The sequence below is a fragment of the Erinaceus europaeus genome, chromosome 5 (genome assembly GCF_950295315.1).
Source record: "Erinaceus europaeus chromosome 5, mEriEur2.1, whole genome shotgun sequence".
Taxonomy (NCBI): Eukaryota; Metazoa; Chordata; class Mammalia; order Eulipotyphla; family Erinaceidae; genus Erinaceus; species Erinaceus europaeus.
Window position 1 is genome coordinate 18,343,056 of NC_080166.1, and position 12,170 is coordinate 18,355,225.

The 12,170-nt window shown below is 45.5% G+C and overlaps 1 protein-coding gene across 5 annotated transcripts in view; it reads left to right on the forward strand.

Moving 5' to 3' along the window:
- CTNND2 (catenin delta 2) overlaps positions 1-12,170 on the forward strand; it is a 767,681-nt gene that overhangs the window by 501,166 nt on the left and 254,345 nt on the right. For all 5 annotated transcript variants that reach the window (XM_060191168.1, XM_060191170.1, XM_060191172.1 and 2 more), the window contains one exon: positions 5,601-5,795. In XM_060191168.1, the coding sequence (XP_060047151.1) occupies positions 5,601-5,795 (195 nt within the window). The remainder of the gene's footprint in view (positions 1-5,600; positions 5,796-12,170) is intronic.

The following is a 12,170-nucleotide window of genomic DNA, read 5'->3' on the forward strand; positions in this document are numbered from 1 at the left end:
TTTTTTCCAGGGTTATTGCTGGGCTCGGTGCCTGCACCATGAATCCACCGCTCCTGGAGGCCATTTTTCCCCCTTTTTGTTGCCCTAGTTGTTGCAGCCTCGTTGCGGTTATTATTGCCATTGTTGACGTTGCTTTGTTGTTGGATAGGACAGAGAGAGAGGGGAATTCGAGAGAGGAGGGGAAGACAGAGAGAGAGGGGAGAGAAAGATAGACACCTGCAGACCTGCTTCACTGCCTGTGAAGCGACTCCCCTGCAGGTGGGGAGCCGGGGGCTCGAACCGGGATCCTTACGCCGGTCCCTGCGCATTGCACCACGTGTGCTTAACCCGCTGCGCCACGCCCGACCCCCCTGCCCTTCAAGTTCTAGGCTGACATAGAAGCTAGAAATCAGAACAGAAAGGGAAGACACAAAGCAGAACTTGGACTGGGTTTGGTGTATTGCCCCGAAGTAAAGGTTTTTGTCAGGGAGGGCGGGGAGCGGTGGTGGCGTTCAGGTCTTGGTACCTGATGATGGAGGAAGACCTAGGATTGGGGGTGAGAATATTTTGCAGAAAAAAAAGAGAAAATTTGTTTATTGTCAACCATTAAACCTCCCTTCCCTGATAAAAAAGAAAAGGACTCAGGAAAGAAAGGGGCTGAAAAGAACTTTGGGGTCCTGGTGCCTAGGTTGTGAGTGAGTCTGTCCTCCAGAGAGCTTTCACAGGGAGGTGTACTGAAAACAACTGCTCAGAGATTTAAAAAAGGAAAAAAGATAAACAAATGTATGCTCATGGTAAGTTTCTTATATTTGCAATTATAACATGAAAGTGCCTGTCAAAAACACCGTGAAGACGAAAGAAAATGACCAAAGCAAAGGACGCTGTCTTGAACCTGCTCATTATAATGTGTGGCACCTCCTCAGCATGGGGGACTCATTCCCGGAAAAGCTCTATGAGCAAGTTTTTCACAGAAGCTATTCAAAACAAATGTGCAGATCTATTCACAGAAAGCATTGGGGCTTTTTAAAATATACTTTTCATTTATTTTGGATAGAGACAAATTGAGAGGGAAGGGGAGAGAGACAGAGAGACATCTGCAGCCTGGCTTCACCATTCTGAAAGCCACCCCCCCAGCAGGTGGGGTCTGGGGGCTTGAACTCTAGTCCTTGTGCATTGCAACATGGGCACTCAACCAGGTGTTCCACTAACCAGGCCCTGCACAAATGTTCCTTTAGGGAAGCAATAGGAACTTGCCAAAACCATGTTAATCTACAAAAAAGGGAGTGAGGGGTGTTGGGCAGTGGTGCACTGGGTAAAGCACACATGGTATAAAGCGCAAGGATCCCAGCTCCAGCCCTCAGCTTGCCACCTGCAGGGGAGTCACTTCACAAGGCAGTGAAGCAGGTCTGCAAGTGTCTGTCTTTCTCCTTCTCTGTCTCCCCTCCCCTCTCGGTTGCTGTCGTCCTATCCAACAACAACAGCAATAATAACTATTGTGATAAAGGAAACAAAATAGAGAAAGTGGTCTCCAGGAGCAGTGGATTTGTAGTGCAGGCACTGGGCCCCAGCAATAACCATGGAGGCAATAAAATTAAAAAATTAAAAAGTTAAAAAAAATCAAAGAGTGAACTATTTAGAGAGAGTTAATGTATTCTAAATCTCTTAGTGTCAGCACATTGCAAGCCTGGAGTCCACAGAAGTAGACCTGATCTCAGGATTCACACTCATTGGGTAGGACCCTGGGTCAATCATTTGATTCCTGTAACTCATAAAAATCTCCCTAAGAGGACGTATGGTTGAGCTCACATATGACAGTGTGCAACGACCCAGGTTCAAGTCCCTGGGCCCCACCTGCAGGAGGAAAGCATCATGAGTAGTGAAGCAGGGCTGCAGGGGTCTCTGTCTCCTTTTAACCTCTCAATTTCTCTCTCTTTTTTAAAAGAGACAGCCCAAGGACTCTTTTTAAAAAATGTATTATCTTTATTTATTATTGGATAGAGGGAGCCAGAAATTGAGAGGGAAGGGGGTGATAGGGGGAGAGAGAGAGAGAGAGAGGCATGAGGAGGATGAATTGACAGCCTGAACTCCAGGTTTCTAGTACTTAAATATATGTCCCTGGAAGATGGGAGACTGAAATAATATCCAGTAGGATGTTGGTATTTAATAAATCAGATGCAATGAGCCTAATTATGCAAAACAGTTATTTCATATCTTCCCTTCATCCAAAGGTTGTCTAAGTCAGAACGTAATTAATTTCTAGCAGCAAGAAAGGTAAGGAACAAGCCTGCCCCATTTCCTCAAATGTGTGGTCCCTTTGATTAACACTACATTATCAGATTCTCAGCATTGGCTATTAATCATTTAAAATATTCCCTCTTTCTTTCCTACCTCCTTCCCTCCCTCCCTCCTACCCTTCCTTTCTTCTTTTACTTAGTACCAGGCAATGAATCAAAGATTTCATATATATCTGATACCACTCGGAATATGTATTATCCCATATACTCAGATATAGAGGGGATAGAGAGAGATACTGAAACACCAATCAACCATCCATGGAGTCTCTTTGGTGCTGTCCATGGTGCTGCCATTTTGTTCTGGGAATTGACCTGAGGATCTCCCTCAGGAAGGAGTGTACTCTGAACCATCTCCTTGCTTTGCTGTTTTTAATTAAATTTAAGGCCACCTACATCAAATCACAGGTGAAACCTTTATCTGTCAACAGTCTCAAAACTTTGCACCATTCCTCAAATATATCAGAATGTTAAAAGTCCTGAGCGGCCAGGGGGCTGGGAGAGGGAGGGTCGATCGTGAAGCAACAAGGTCCTTGAAGACTTTGATTTCAAAGTAACCACTAGCAGGCGGAGGAGATAGCAAAATGATTATGCAAAAAGACTCATCTCTGATGAGCTCCGTAATTCCAGGTTCAGCCCCCTGCACCAGCAGAGCTGAGCAGTGCTCTGGTAAAAACAAAGATAGAATAAAAACGCAAGTGGCCACCAATGTGAGGAACAGAGAAGCATCTGCCAATAGAAGACACCAAGTTCAAGGACTTCCACCATCTTGTAGAAGACACCAAGTTCAAGGACATTTTACAAAAGACACCAAATTCAAGGATATCCACCATCTTATAGAAGACACCAAGGTCAAGGACTTCCATGGTCTTGTAGAAGACACCAAGTTCAAGGACTTCCACCATCTTGTAGAAGACACCAAGTTCAAGGACATCTTACAGAAGACACCAAGGTCAAGGGCATCCACCATCTTATAGAAGACAGCAAAGTCAAGGACTTCCACTATCTTTTAGAAGACACAAAGTTCAAGGACTTTCACCATCTTGTAGAAAACACCAAGTTCAAGGACATCTTACAGAAGACACCAAGGTCAAGGACATCTACCATCTTATATAAGACACCAAGGTCAAGGAATTCCACCATCTTGTAGAAGACACCAAGTTCAAGGACTTCTGCCATCTTATAGAAGACACCAAGGTCAAGGACATCTTACAGAAGACACAAGATCAAGGGCATCCACCGTCTTATGGAAGACACCAAGGTCAAGGAATTCCACCATCTTGTAAAAGACACCAAGTTCAAGGACTTCCACCATCTTGTAGAAGACACCAAGTTCAAGGACATCTTGTAGAAGACACCAAAGTCAAGGGCTTCCACCATCCTGTTGTCCCTGGCTAGAATAGAGAGGTCCACACGCTGGCTGTTGAGAGTCAGCTGGCCATTGCATGTATTAGCTTAGGAGATTTGGCTGAAGGTCTTGCCTCACATCAGCTTGAGCCTCATCTGGTTCTTCCTTGCATTCCTGCCTCAAACATCATCAGATAAGCATCTCTCCTTGATGACACACATCCTTCACTTCCCTGAGATATCCTCCACTTCTTTTCTTCCTAGTCAACGAGATTCTTCTGGATTTTCTGCCCCTGGGACTCTTAGCTGTAGGTTGGGCAACATTCTGGGTCTTTTCTATGTCTTCTTTTTTCATTTGTCAACTTTAGCCCTTTGTCTTGAGTCTCTTCCCTTCTATGTCATGGTTTCTTTTCTTTCTAATATTTTTAAAAATACCTTTATTTATTTTTATTATTGGGCAGAGACAGAGAAATTGAGATGGGGAGGGGGTGATAGAATGAAAGAGACCAAGGGACACTTACAGCCCTGCTTTGCCACTCGTGGAGCTTTCCCCCTGCAGGTGGAGACCAGGGGCTTGAACCTGGGTCCTTGCTCACTGTAATGTGTGCACTTAACCAGGTGCGCCACCACCTGGCCCCCCGGGTCCTGGTTTCCAGGTGCACAGCCCTGGTGCCAGGCCACACCTCTCCACACACAGCACGCGCTTTCGCCACCCTTCGTTGCTCAGTGAAACCAGTGAATGTGGGCAGCTTGTGGCTTTCCTCAGCACTTAGACAAAATGCAGATGCTTTCATTTGAAGATAGAAGAGTGCAGGGAAATAGGACTTGAAAACCCTTTCGCTTGAAAATCTGCTTCCGTGGGGAACGTAAGAACCCAGGCACTCAGGTCCCAGCTCTGTCCACGTGAAGAATTGTTGACAGGGACATGTTCTGACTCTTCTCGGGAACAACACTGAGCCCATCCCAGCTATACACATTCACACTCTACATGGACAGCTTCTAGTGGAGAAATCAGACGAGGAAACACAAAGCAGAACCTGGACTGGGTTTGGTGTATGTAAAAGTAAAGGACTCAGGGGAGTAAGGAGGGCTTTCTGGTCCTGGCGTCTGGTAGTGGAGGACCTGGGCTGGGGGTGAGGGTGTTTTGCAGAAAACTGAATTTTTTTTTGCCTCCAGGGTTATTACTGGGACTCAGTGCCTGCACCATGAATCCATTGCTCCTGGAGGCTTTTTTCTCCCCTCTTTTGTTGCCCTTGTTGTTTTATTGTCGCTGTGGCTATTATTATTGTTATTGATGATGTTTTGGATAGGACAGAGAGAAATCAAAAGAGGAAGAGAATACGGGGTGGGGGGAGAAAAAGACACCTGCAGATCTGCTTCACAGCTTGTGAAGCGACTCCCCTACAGGAGGGGAGCTAGGGGCTCGAACCAGGATTCTTACTCTGGTCCATGCACTTCACACCACCTGCGCTTAACCCTCTGTGCTACCACCTGACCTCTGCAAAACTGAGAAATTTTACACATGGACCAAGGACTGTATTTACTGTTAACTGTAAGCCATTAATCCACCCCCAATAAAAAACTTGTAAAAAAGATACTATCTTCCTTGTGTGATGGAAAGTAGCAAGGGACTCTGGGATAAGCAGGGCGTTTCAAGGTTGACTGTGAGCCTGATCCTTGACTGAGGCTGTTGGAGCTGCTACTTAGGCTGAGGAAATGGATGTTTCTTTGGCTCTACTTGCTGCAGCTTCACCTCAGAATCCCCCAACCCCTGTGGAGATAGGAGGGGTGAGATCTGTTAGCTGGTTAGATTGACACTCTGCCGCCATTTCACGCAACTCCTTTGATTTTCTGCAGAGCCCAACGCGCCCATCCAGTATATAATATATACGTATATCTGAGTGCATCTGTTGGAGCCAGGTGGGTGTGAGTGCCGGCCTCACCTTCCTGCCCTATCTTCACGTCCCTGTGCTTCTCTTCCAGCTGGGTCCCGGGCCTCGTACAGCAGTCAGCATGGCCACATGGTCCCCGAGCTTCGGGCCCTGCAGTCCCCAGAGCACCACATAGACCCCATCTATGAAGACCGCGTCTACCAGAAGCCCCCTATGCGGAGTCTCAGCCAGAGCCAGGGGGATCCTCTGCCGTCTGCGCACACCAGCACCTACCGCACGAGCACAGGTGTGTACAGGGCCCCCACGGGGTGGTCTGGGCACAGAAGGGCGGTCCCACCAGCGAGCCTGAAGGGAACTTGCCATGAAAGGTGCCTGTGCGTGTGTGTGTCTGCCTGTATGTGCATCTGCATGAGCATGTACGTGTGTGTCCTCCCTCCTCACACGCACTAGCAGATTCTCCCATCATCCACCACTGTGCTGAGAACAGAAACCAAGAAACCAAACGTGGTGCTGCCCCAGCTACCGGGGCACTATGGGGATGAACGAGGTACTAGGGCTAGGGGGTGAGGGCTTGTTTTGTGAAACAGGCTAGTGGGAGGAAGTGGGGCCTGTTTATTGTGTATCATTCCTGGCTACCTTATCTGATGATGGAAGCAGCCCAAGGGAGCATGCTCGTTGCTCAGGGTATAAAAGAGTAGTGCTGGTGAGTGTTTTTTTTTTTTTAATTTTTTAATTGGGATTAATGGCTTACAGTCAACAGTAAATACAGTTGTTGGTCCATGTATAAAATTTCTCAGTTTTCTGCAAAACACTCACCCCCAGCCTAGGTCCTCCTCTGTCATCAGGAGCCAGGACCTGACAGCTCCCCTCCCCCAGAGCCCTTTACTTTGGTGCAAGACACCAAACCCAGTCCAAGTTGTGCTTTGCATCTCCCCTTCTATTCTGATTTCTCCACTTCTGTCCATGAGTGAGATCATCCCATCTTCATCCTTCTCTTTCTGGCTGATCTCTCTTTACAGGATTCCTTCAAGCTCCATCCAAGAGGAGGTGAAGAAGGTGACTTCATCCTTTTTAGTAGCTCAGTGATATTCTTTTTTCTTGCTTTAAATGTTGTAGTCTACCTGTTTGGCGAGGTCAGGGGAAAGTCTGTACTCAAGGTATAGCCTTGCTGGTAAGACCAACTATTCATCTCATACTCAGTTTTGGGTTTAATCTGATACATTTGTTACCTAAAAACTTCAGTTAGCAATTGCAGGTAGTTGAACTGTGTTGCTCTGAGTACAACCACAGAATACGTGAAGAAGAGGAAATGGAGTATTTCCCCGAGTATTGTAGACATTGGCAAATTAACTTTTGTCAAAGGCTATGGTAAAACATGCTGAAGACTAGTTAACCAGGCAGTTCATGTAATGAAGATGTTGAGAATTTCACTTCTATAGCTTCCCATTGCTAGGTACCTTAGGGGATCTCAGGGGCCCAGCTGGAGATAGTGGAGGTCTCCTCCAGTCTATGATATACCTCACCCCTGCCAGGGGCTGAGGCCTAGGGAAATAGAAGCTCCTGTCCAGAGCACAGGTCACAGAAACCTGTGTCTTCAGACTGTTGAGACTTCTAGTTACTGTTAACTAGAACACAGCAATTTTGATTAAGGCATTATGATACTAAATTATACTGTGGGTAGCCAGGCAAGATAACTTGCCTTTGTGATACATCCAGGATATTTAGATTTCAGGATTTCACTGTCTTATAGGAATAAAGGGCTGATCTATTCTTATTTTCTTTCTGACATTGTAAATGCCACTCTGTGTTCATAATACCTATCTTGGTTTATCTGGTGAAGAATACCCCATTCTTCTGTCAGCTCTCTAGATCTGCTCTCACCTGAGGCTGGCCTCTTCAAACCCTGAGTTTGTTCCGATGTTACTCGCAAGGTCATTCTGTTCCTCTACGCACATTGTAGAAGACAGAGATAATAACCATAGTGGCTTTTCAACTCTGATTTGACTAACAACTGACAAAAGAAGGGATAATGTTGATTTAACATTTCATTTTTATATTCTCTAAGAGGGATCTATTACTAAGAAACGTTTAAGGGGTTGATGGAAAGTCAGCTAGAGTGTGTGTGTGTGTGGGGGGGAAGACGTGTGTAGGGCCAGGGAGATAGCTCAACTTGTCAAACACAGAACATGCATGCCTGAGGCTTTAGTAACTGCAGGTTCAGTCCCCAGCACCACCTTATGTCAGAGATGAGCAGGGCTGTTGTCTGTCTGTCTGTCTCTCTCTTTCTCTCTCTGTCTCTATTCTCACTCTATCCCTTTCATAAGAAATAAATAATAGGGGCTGGGTGGTGGTGCGCCCAGTTGGACATACAAGTTACCACATGCAAGGACCAAGGTTCAAGCTCCTAGTCACCACCTGCAGGGCAGAAACTTTGAGAGTGGGCTGTGGATGCCTCTCTTTCTCTCCCTTTCTGTCTCCACCTCCTTTGACAATTTCTCTCATTCCTGTCATGTACAAAGAACAAAGGGAAAAAGGGGGAAAAATGGTCCCTGGGAGTGGACAGTCTGGTGGCAATAAATAAATATAACTAATAAAAAGAACATTCTTTAGAACACAAGTAAAATAACAACTGATCTGCAAAACGTTAGAGACAGGAGCTGTCTACACCAAGGAAAAACAAACCAACAAACAAATAAACCACACTAGGATTGTCTTCAGAATTGGGGTCTGCAAAGTCCACCTCTGGCTGAAACCCAGCTGTCTTGGTAGCCCTCGGAAGCCGAGTTAACATGGTTAAAAGTGGAATAGCTGCACGATGTTGTGATGACACCCCCACAGGAGTGTCCACAGACTCAGAGACCGGGCACAGCCACCGCCATTTGCTTGTTTGCTTCATCTGTGGCTGCTTTGCCACGTTGGTGATGGAGCTGAGCAATTCCTTCAGACTCCAAAGGCGGGTGGAGACAAGGACATTTAGTTTTCTGCTAATTGATGGCTCTGAGTCACCAGAGCAGAGCCAGGCTGGATGGAGGAGCATGTGTTTTGCCTCAGTCCTTTCTGAGTGGAAGCTGTAAGGGCCTGAGTTTTTTGGGTTTTTTTTCTTACTATTTATTTATTTATTTATTTATTTATTCCCTTTTGTTGCCCTTGTTGTTTTATTGTTGTAGTTATTATTGTTGTTATTAATGTCATCATTGTTGGATAGGACAGAGAGAAATGGAGAGAAGAAGGGAAGACAGAGGGGAAGAGAAAGACAGACACCTGTAGACCCACTTCACCACCTGTGAAGTGACTCCCCTGCAGGTGGGGAGTCGGGAGCTCAAACCGGGATCCTTACACTGGTCCTTGCGCTTTGCACCACGTGCGCTTAACTCGCTGTGCTACCGCCCCGACTCCCAAGGGCCTGAATTTTTCTCGAGCAGTCCTGGTGGAGCTCTGCGAGGTTCATAACATTGTTTGTCCTCCACCCTGTCTAAACCCATGAACCCCTGGCTCTTGTGGAAGTACACTCCTTCCTGCTAGAACCATTCCCAGAAGCCTGTGGGTGGCTGGGCAGTACCACACAAACATAATGCCACCAGCTCCGTCCCCCTGCACCCACAGAGGTTACACTCTCATTCTTTCACTTGATTGATGTCATGTCAGTCCTTCCATTTCTCTGTTGGCCTTACAACTCCAAAAGATGTCTGTATGGTTGAAACAATGCCTTTTATTTTATTTTGGTTTTGCTAAGAAGAAATGTTTTCTTGAGTTAGTATTTTTTTTTCCCCAAGCCATTCTGATAGTGCTGGGAATTGGACCTGGGACCTCAGAGCTACAGGCCTGAAAGTCTTTTGCAGAACCACTGTGCTATCTTTCCAGCCCCCCCCCCCCAAGCTATTCTTTTTTATTTGTAGTTAATAGCATTTTACAAGATTATAGGATCACAGGGTTTAATTCTTTTGTTTATTTTTTCTTTTATTGATTTAATTATGAATGGCAAGTCCAGTGGATAAGAGGGATACAATTCCACACAATTTCCACCACCAAAGTTTTACATCGAATCTCCTCCATTGGAAGGTTCCCTATTCTTTATCCCTCTGGGAGTGTGGACCCAGGATCATTATGGGGTGCAGAAGGTGGGAGGTGTGACTTCTCTAATTGCTTCTTCGCTGGACTTGTGCGTTATAAACAGTCATTCATTCATTCATTCATTTTGGATAGAGACAAAGAGAAATTGGGAATTTAGAAGTAGAGAGGCAGAGAGAAAGAGAGAGAGATCTGCAGCACTGCTTCACTATTGATGAAGCTATCCCCTGCAAGTGGGCACTGGGGCCTTGAACCTAGGTCCTTACACACTGTAATGTGTCACCCAACCAGGTGCACCAACACCTTGCCCCTAATATAAACATTTTGACACCATCTATTGAGCTTTCTAATGAAAAACTGAGACTTGTGTTTGTAATTCTTTTAATAGAGAAGTCTCTCGCAAACTTTAAGTAAATTTATATATTGTTCAATATTATTAGATTTTTATCCACAAAACTAGAAATTAAAAGTGGATATAAAGAGATACTCTAAGGTTGCTTTCCTCCGTCCAGGGAGATCATTTCCCCCCATCTCCTATGTTGTACACAGCCCACGCCAGAGGCCACTGGTTACAGAAGACATACTCCAAGCCTTTGTGAGAGAAGAGAACAGAATCTCAGAGGCCAGGAGGATTGGCTGCTCTGAAGCCATTGACTCTGGGCTCAGATTGGTGGCCAAGTGGACCTGAACTGCCTCTTGTGTGTACCGGGCTAGAATGTCTTCTGTTCGAGCCCTTGCTCATTCTAAGGGAACTGAGTTCAGCATGCAGCCTCTGAGAATGAAGACGGGGGGGCCTCTGTAAGCCACTGGGAAATGACTAGAAGATACAGATAACACTGGGCAGAGGAGGCAGGATGACTGAAGCGTGTGGCACATTGCTACTCCCGGGTCTGTTTTACAAGCTCTGCGGATATTTCCAGACCACCACCACCAGTCCCTGTGAATTGCTGCTACGAAGGCCACCTCGCAGATGAGAATCAGACCTAGGCACAGAGAGGTGGACTCACCTGACCCAACGCCCCAGGCTCTAAGTCTTCCCACCCAAGCACTCTTGCTGTAGAAGCTGAGCTCTGCAGGGCTGCCCATCCTCCTCCTCACCTTCTTTCTCCATCTTTCCTCCTCAGTTCCTGCAGTTGACCACACACCTCCATTATGTCGTCATGAGAACCAAGTCTCAGATAACACCTCCCCTGAGAACCTCGGCTCACCCTGGGGTGTCGTCTAGCTTTTCTTAACCCCCAAAGCTCCCTGACCATGGCATGGGGGGGGGGGTGTCTCAGGTGCTTGTGTCATATCCCTGGATGTGATGCCAGCACATGAAGTGCTTTTCAGTCACTGCGTACATGTTCCATTAGTACATGTGACCCATAATTTCTTCATCCAGTCTTATGTCACTGAGTGCTAGGTTGCTTCCATCTTTTGACTATTGTGAATAACGCCACATAGCAAGATGTATCACTACTACTATGAATTCACTAACACAAAAGTAAAAGCAATAATAATTGTACAGCTATGAACATGGTCATCCTGGGAGGTAGGGCACAGAACTATGGTGGTTGTCAGGTGTGGGACCATACCTGTATTATCTGATAATCTTAGAAGCTGCTATTAAACCACTAATAATGGGGCCGGGTGATGGCACACCTGGTTAAGCAGCACATGTTACACAGTGTGCAGGGACCCAGGTTTGAGTCCCACAGTTTCCACCTGTAGGGGGAAAGCTTTGTGAGTGGTCAACTGCAAGTGTCTCTCTGTCTCTCTCCCTCTCTACCTCTCCCTTCCCTCTCAATTTCTGGCTGTCTTTATCAAATAAAGATAATTTTAAAAACATATATATATATATATATATATAAATTATTTTATTTTAATGAGAGAGATACAGAGAAAGACCAGAGCACTTCTTAACTCTAGCTTACGGTGATGCTGGGGATTGAACCTGAGACCTCAGACATGGAAGCCTTTTTGTAGAACCATTGTGCTCACTCCAAGCTTGACCCCCCCCAGCACACAAGTTTTTTTTATTGAGGGCATTAATGGCTTACACTTGATAGTAAAATATAGTAGCCTGTATATATGTACATTTATCTGTTTTTAAAAAGTTACTAAAAAACAAAGTCCAGGCAGACAAGGACCATGTGATCCTCTTGGATTTTCTCCTGAAAGTCTTTTAAGTGGAAACAAAATAGTAGGAATTTGTATTTCAGACTCCCAACATTTGATGGACAAGAAACATTTGACTCTGACAACTTCCTAAGTGGGGCTTTCTAAGCTGGGGAAAATGGCCGCCATCCAGTACTGTGTTGTGGCCACATGCATCTCCTCTGGGATAAATATGTTTCCAACCCAGTGGGGGAAACAAGTCTTCTGTGATGAGTGTGTCAGCTTAAAATAAGGAATGTCTTGTCAGCAACATTTTTGCAAAGAGAAAGCCTGCTAGATATGTTTATGAAGCTCACAAGTATCAGCACACTAAAAAAAAAATGATGATGAAAATATTTGCACAGTTAAAGAAAATGGAAATTCTCTTCAAGAATGGCCAGTGTGTAATAAACTTCCAGAGGGATTACACAGGACCTTCATCTCCATAAAATTA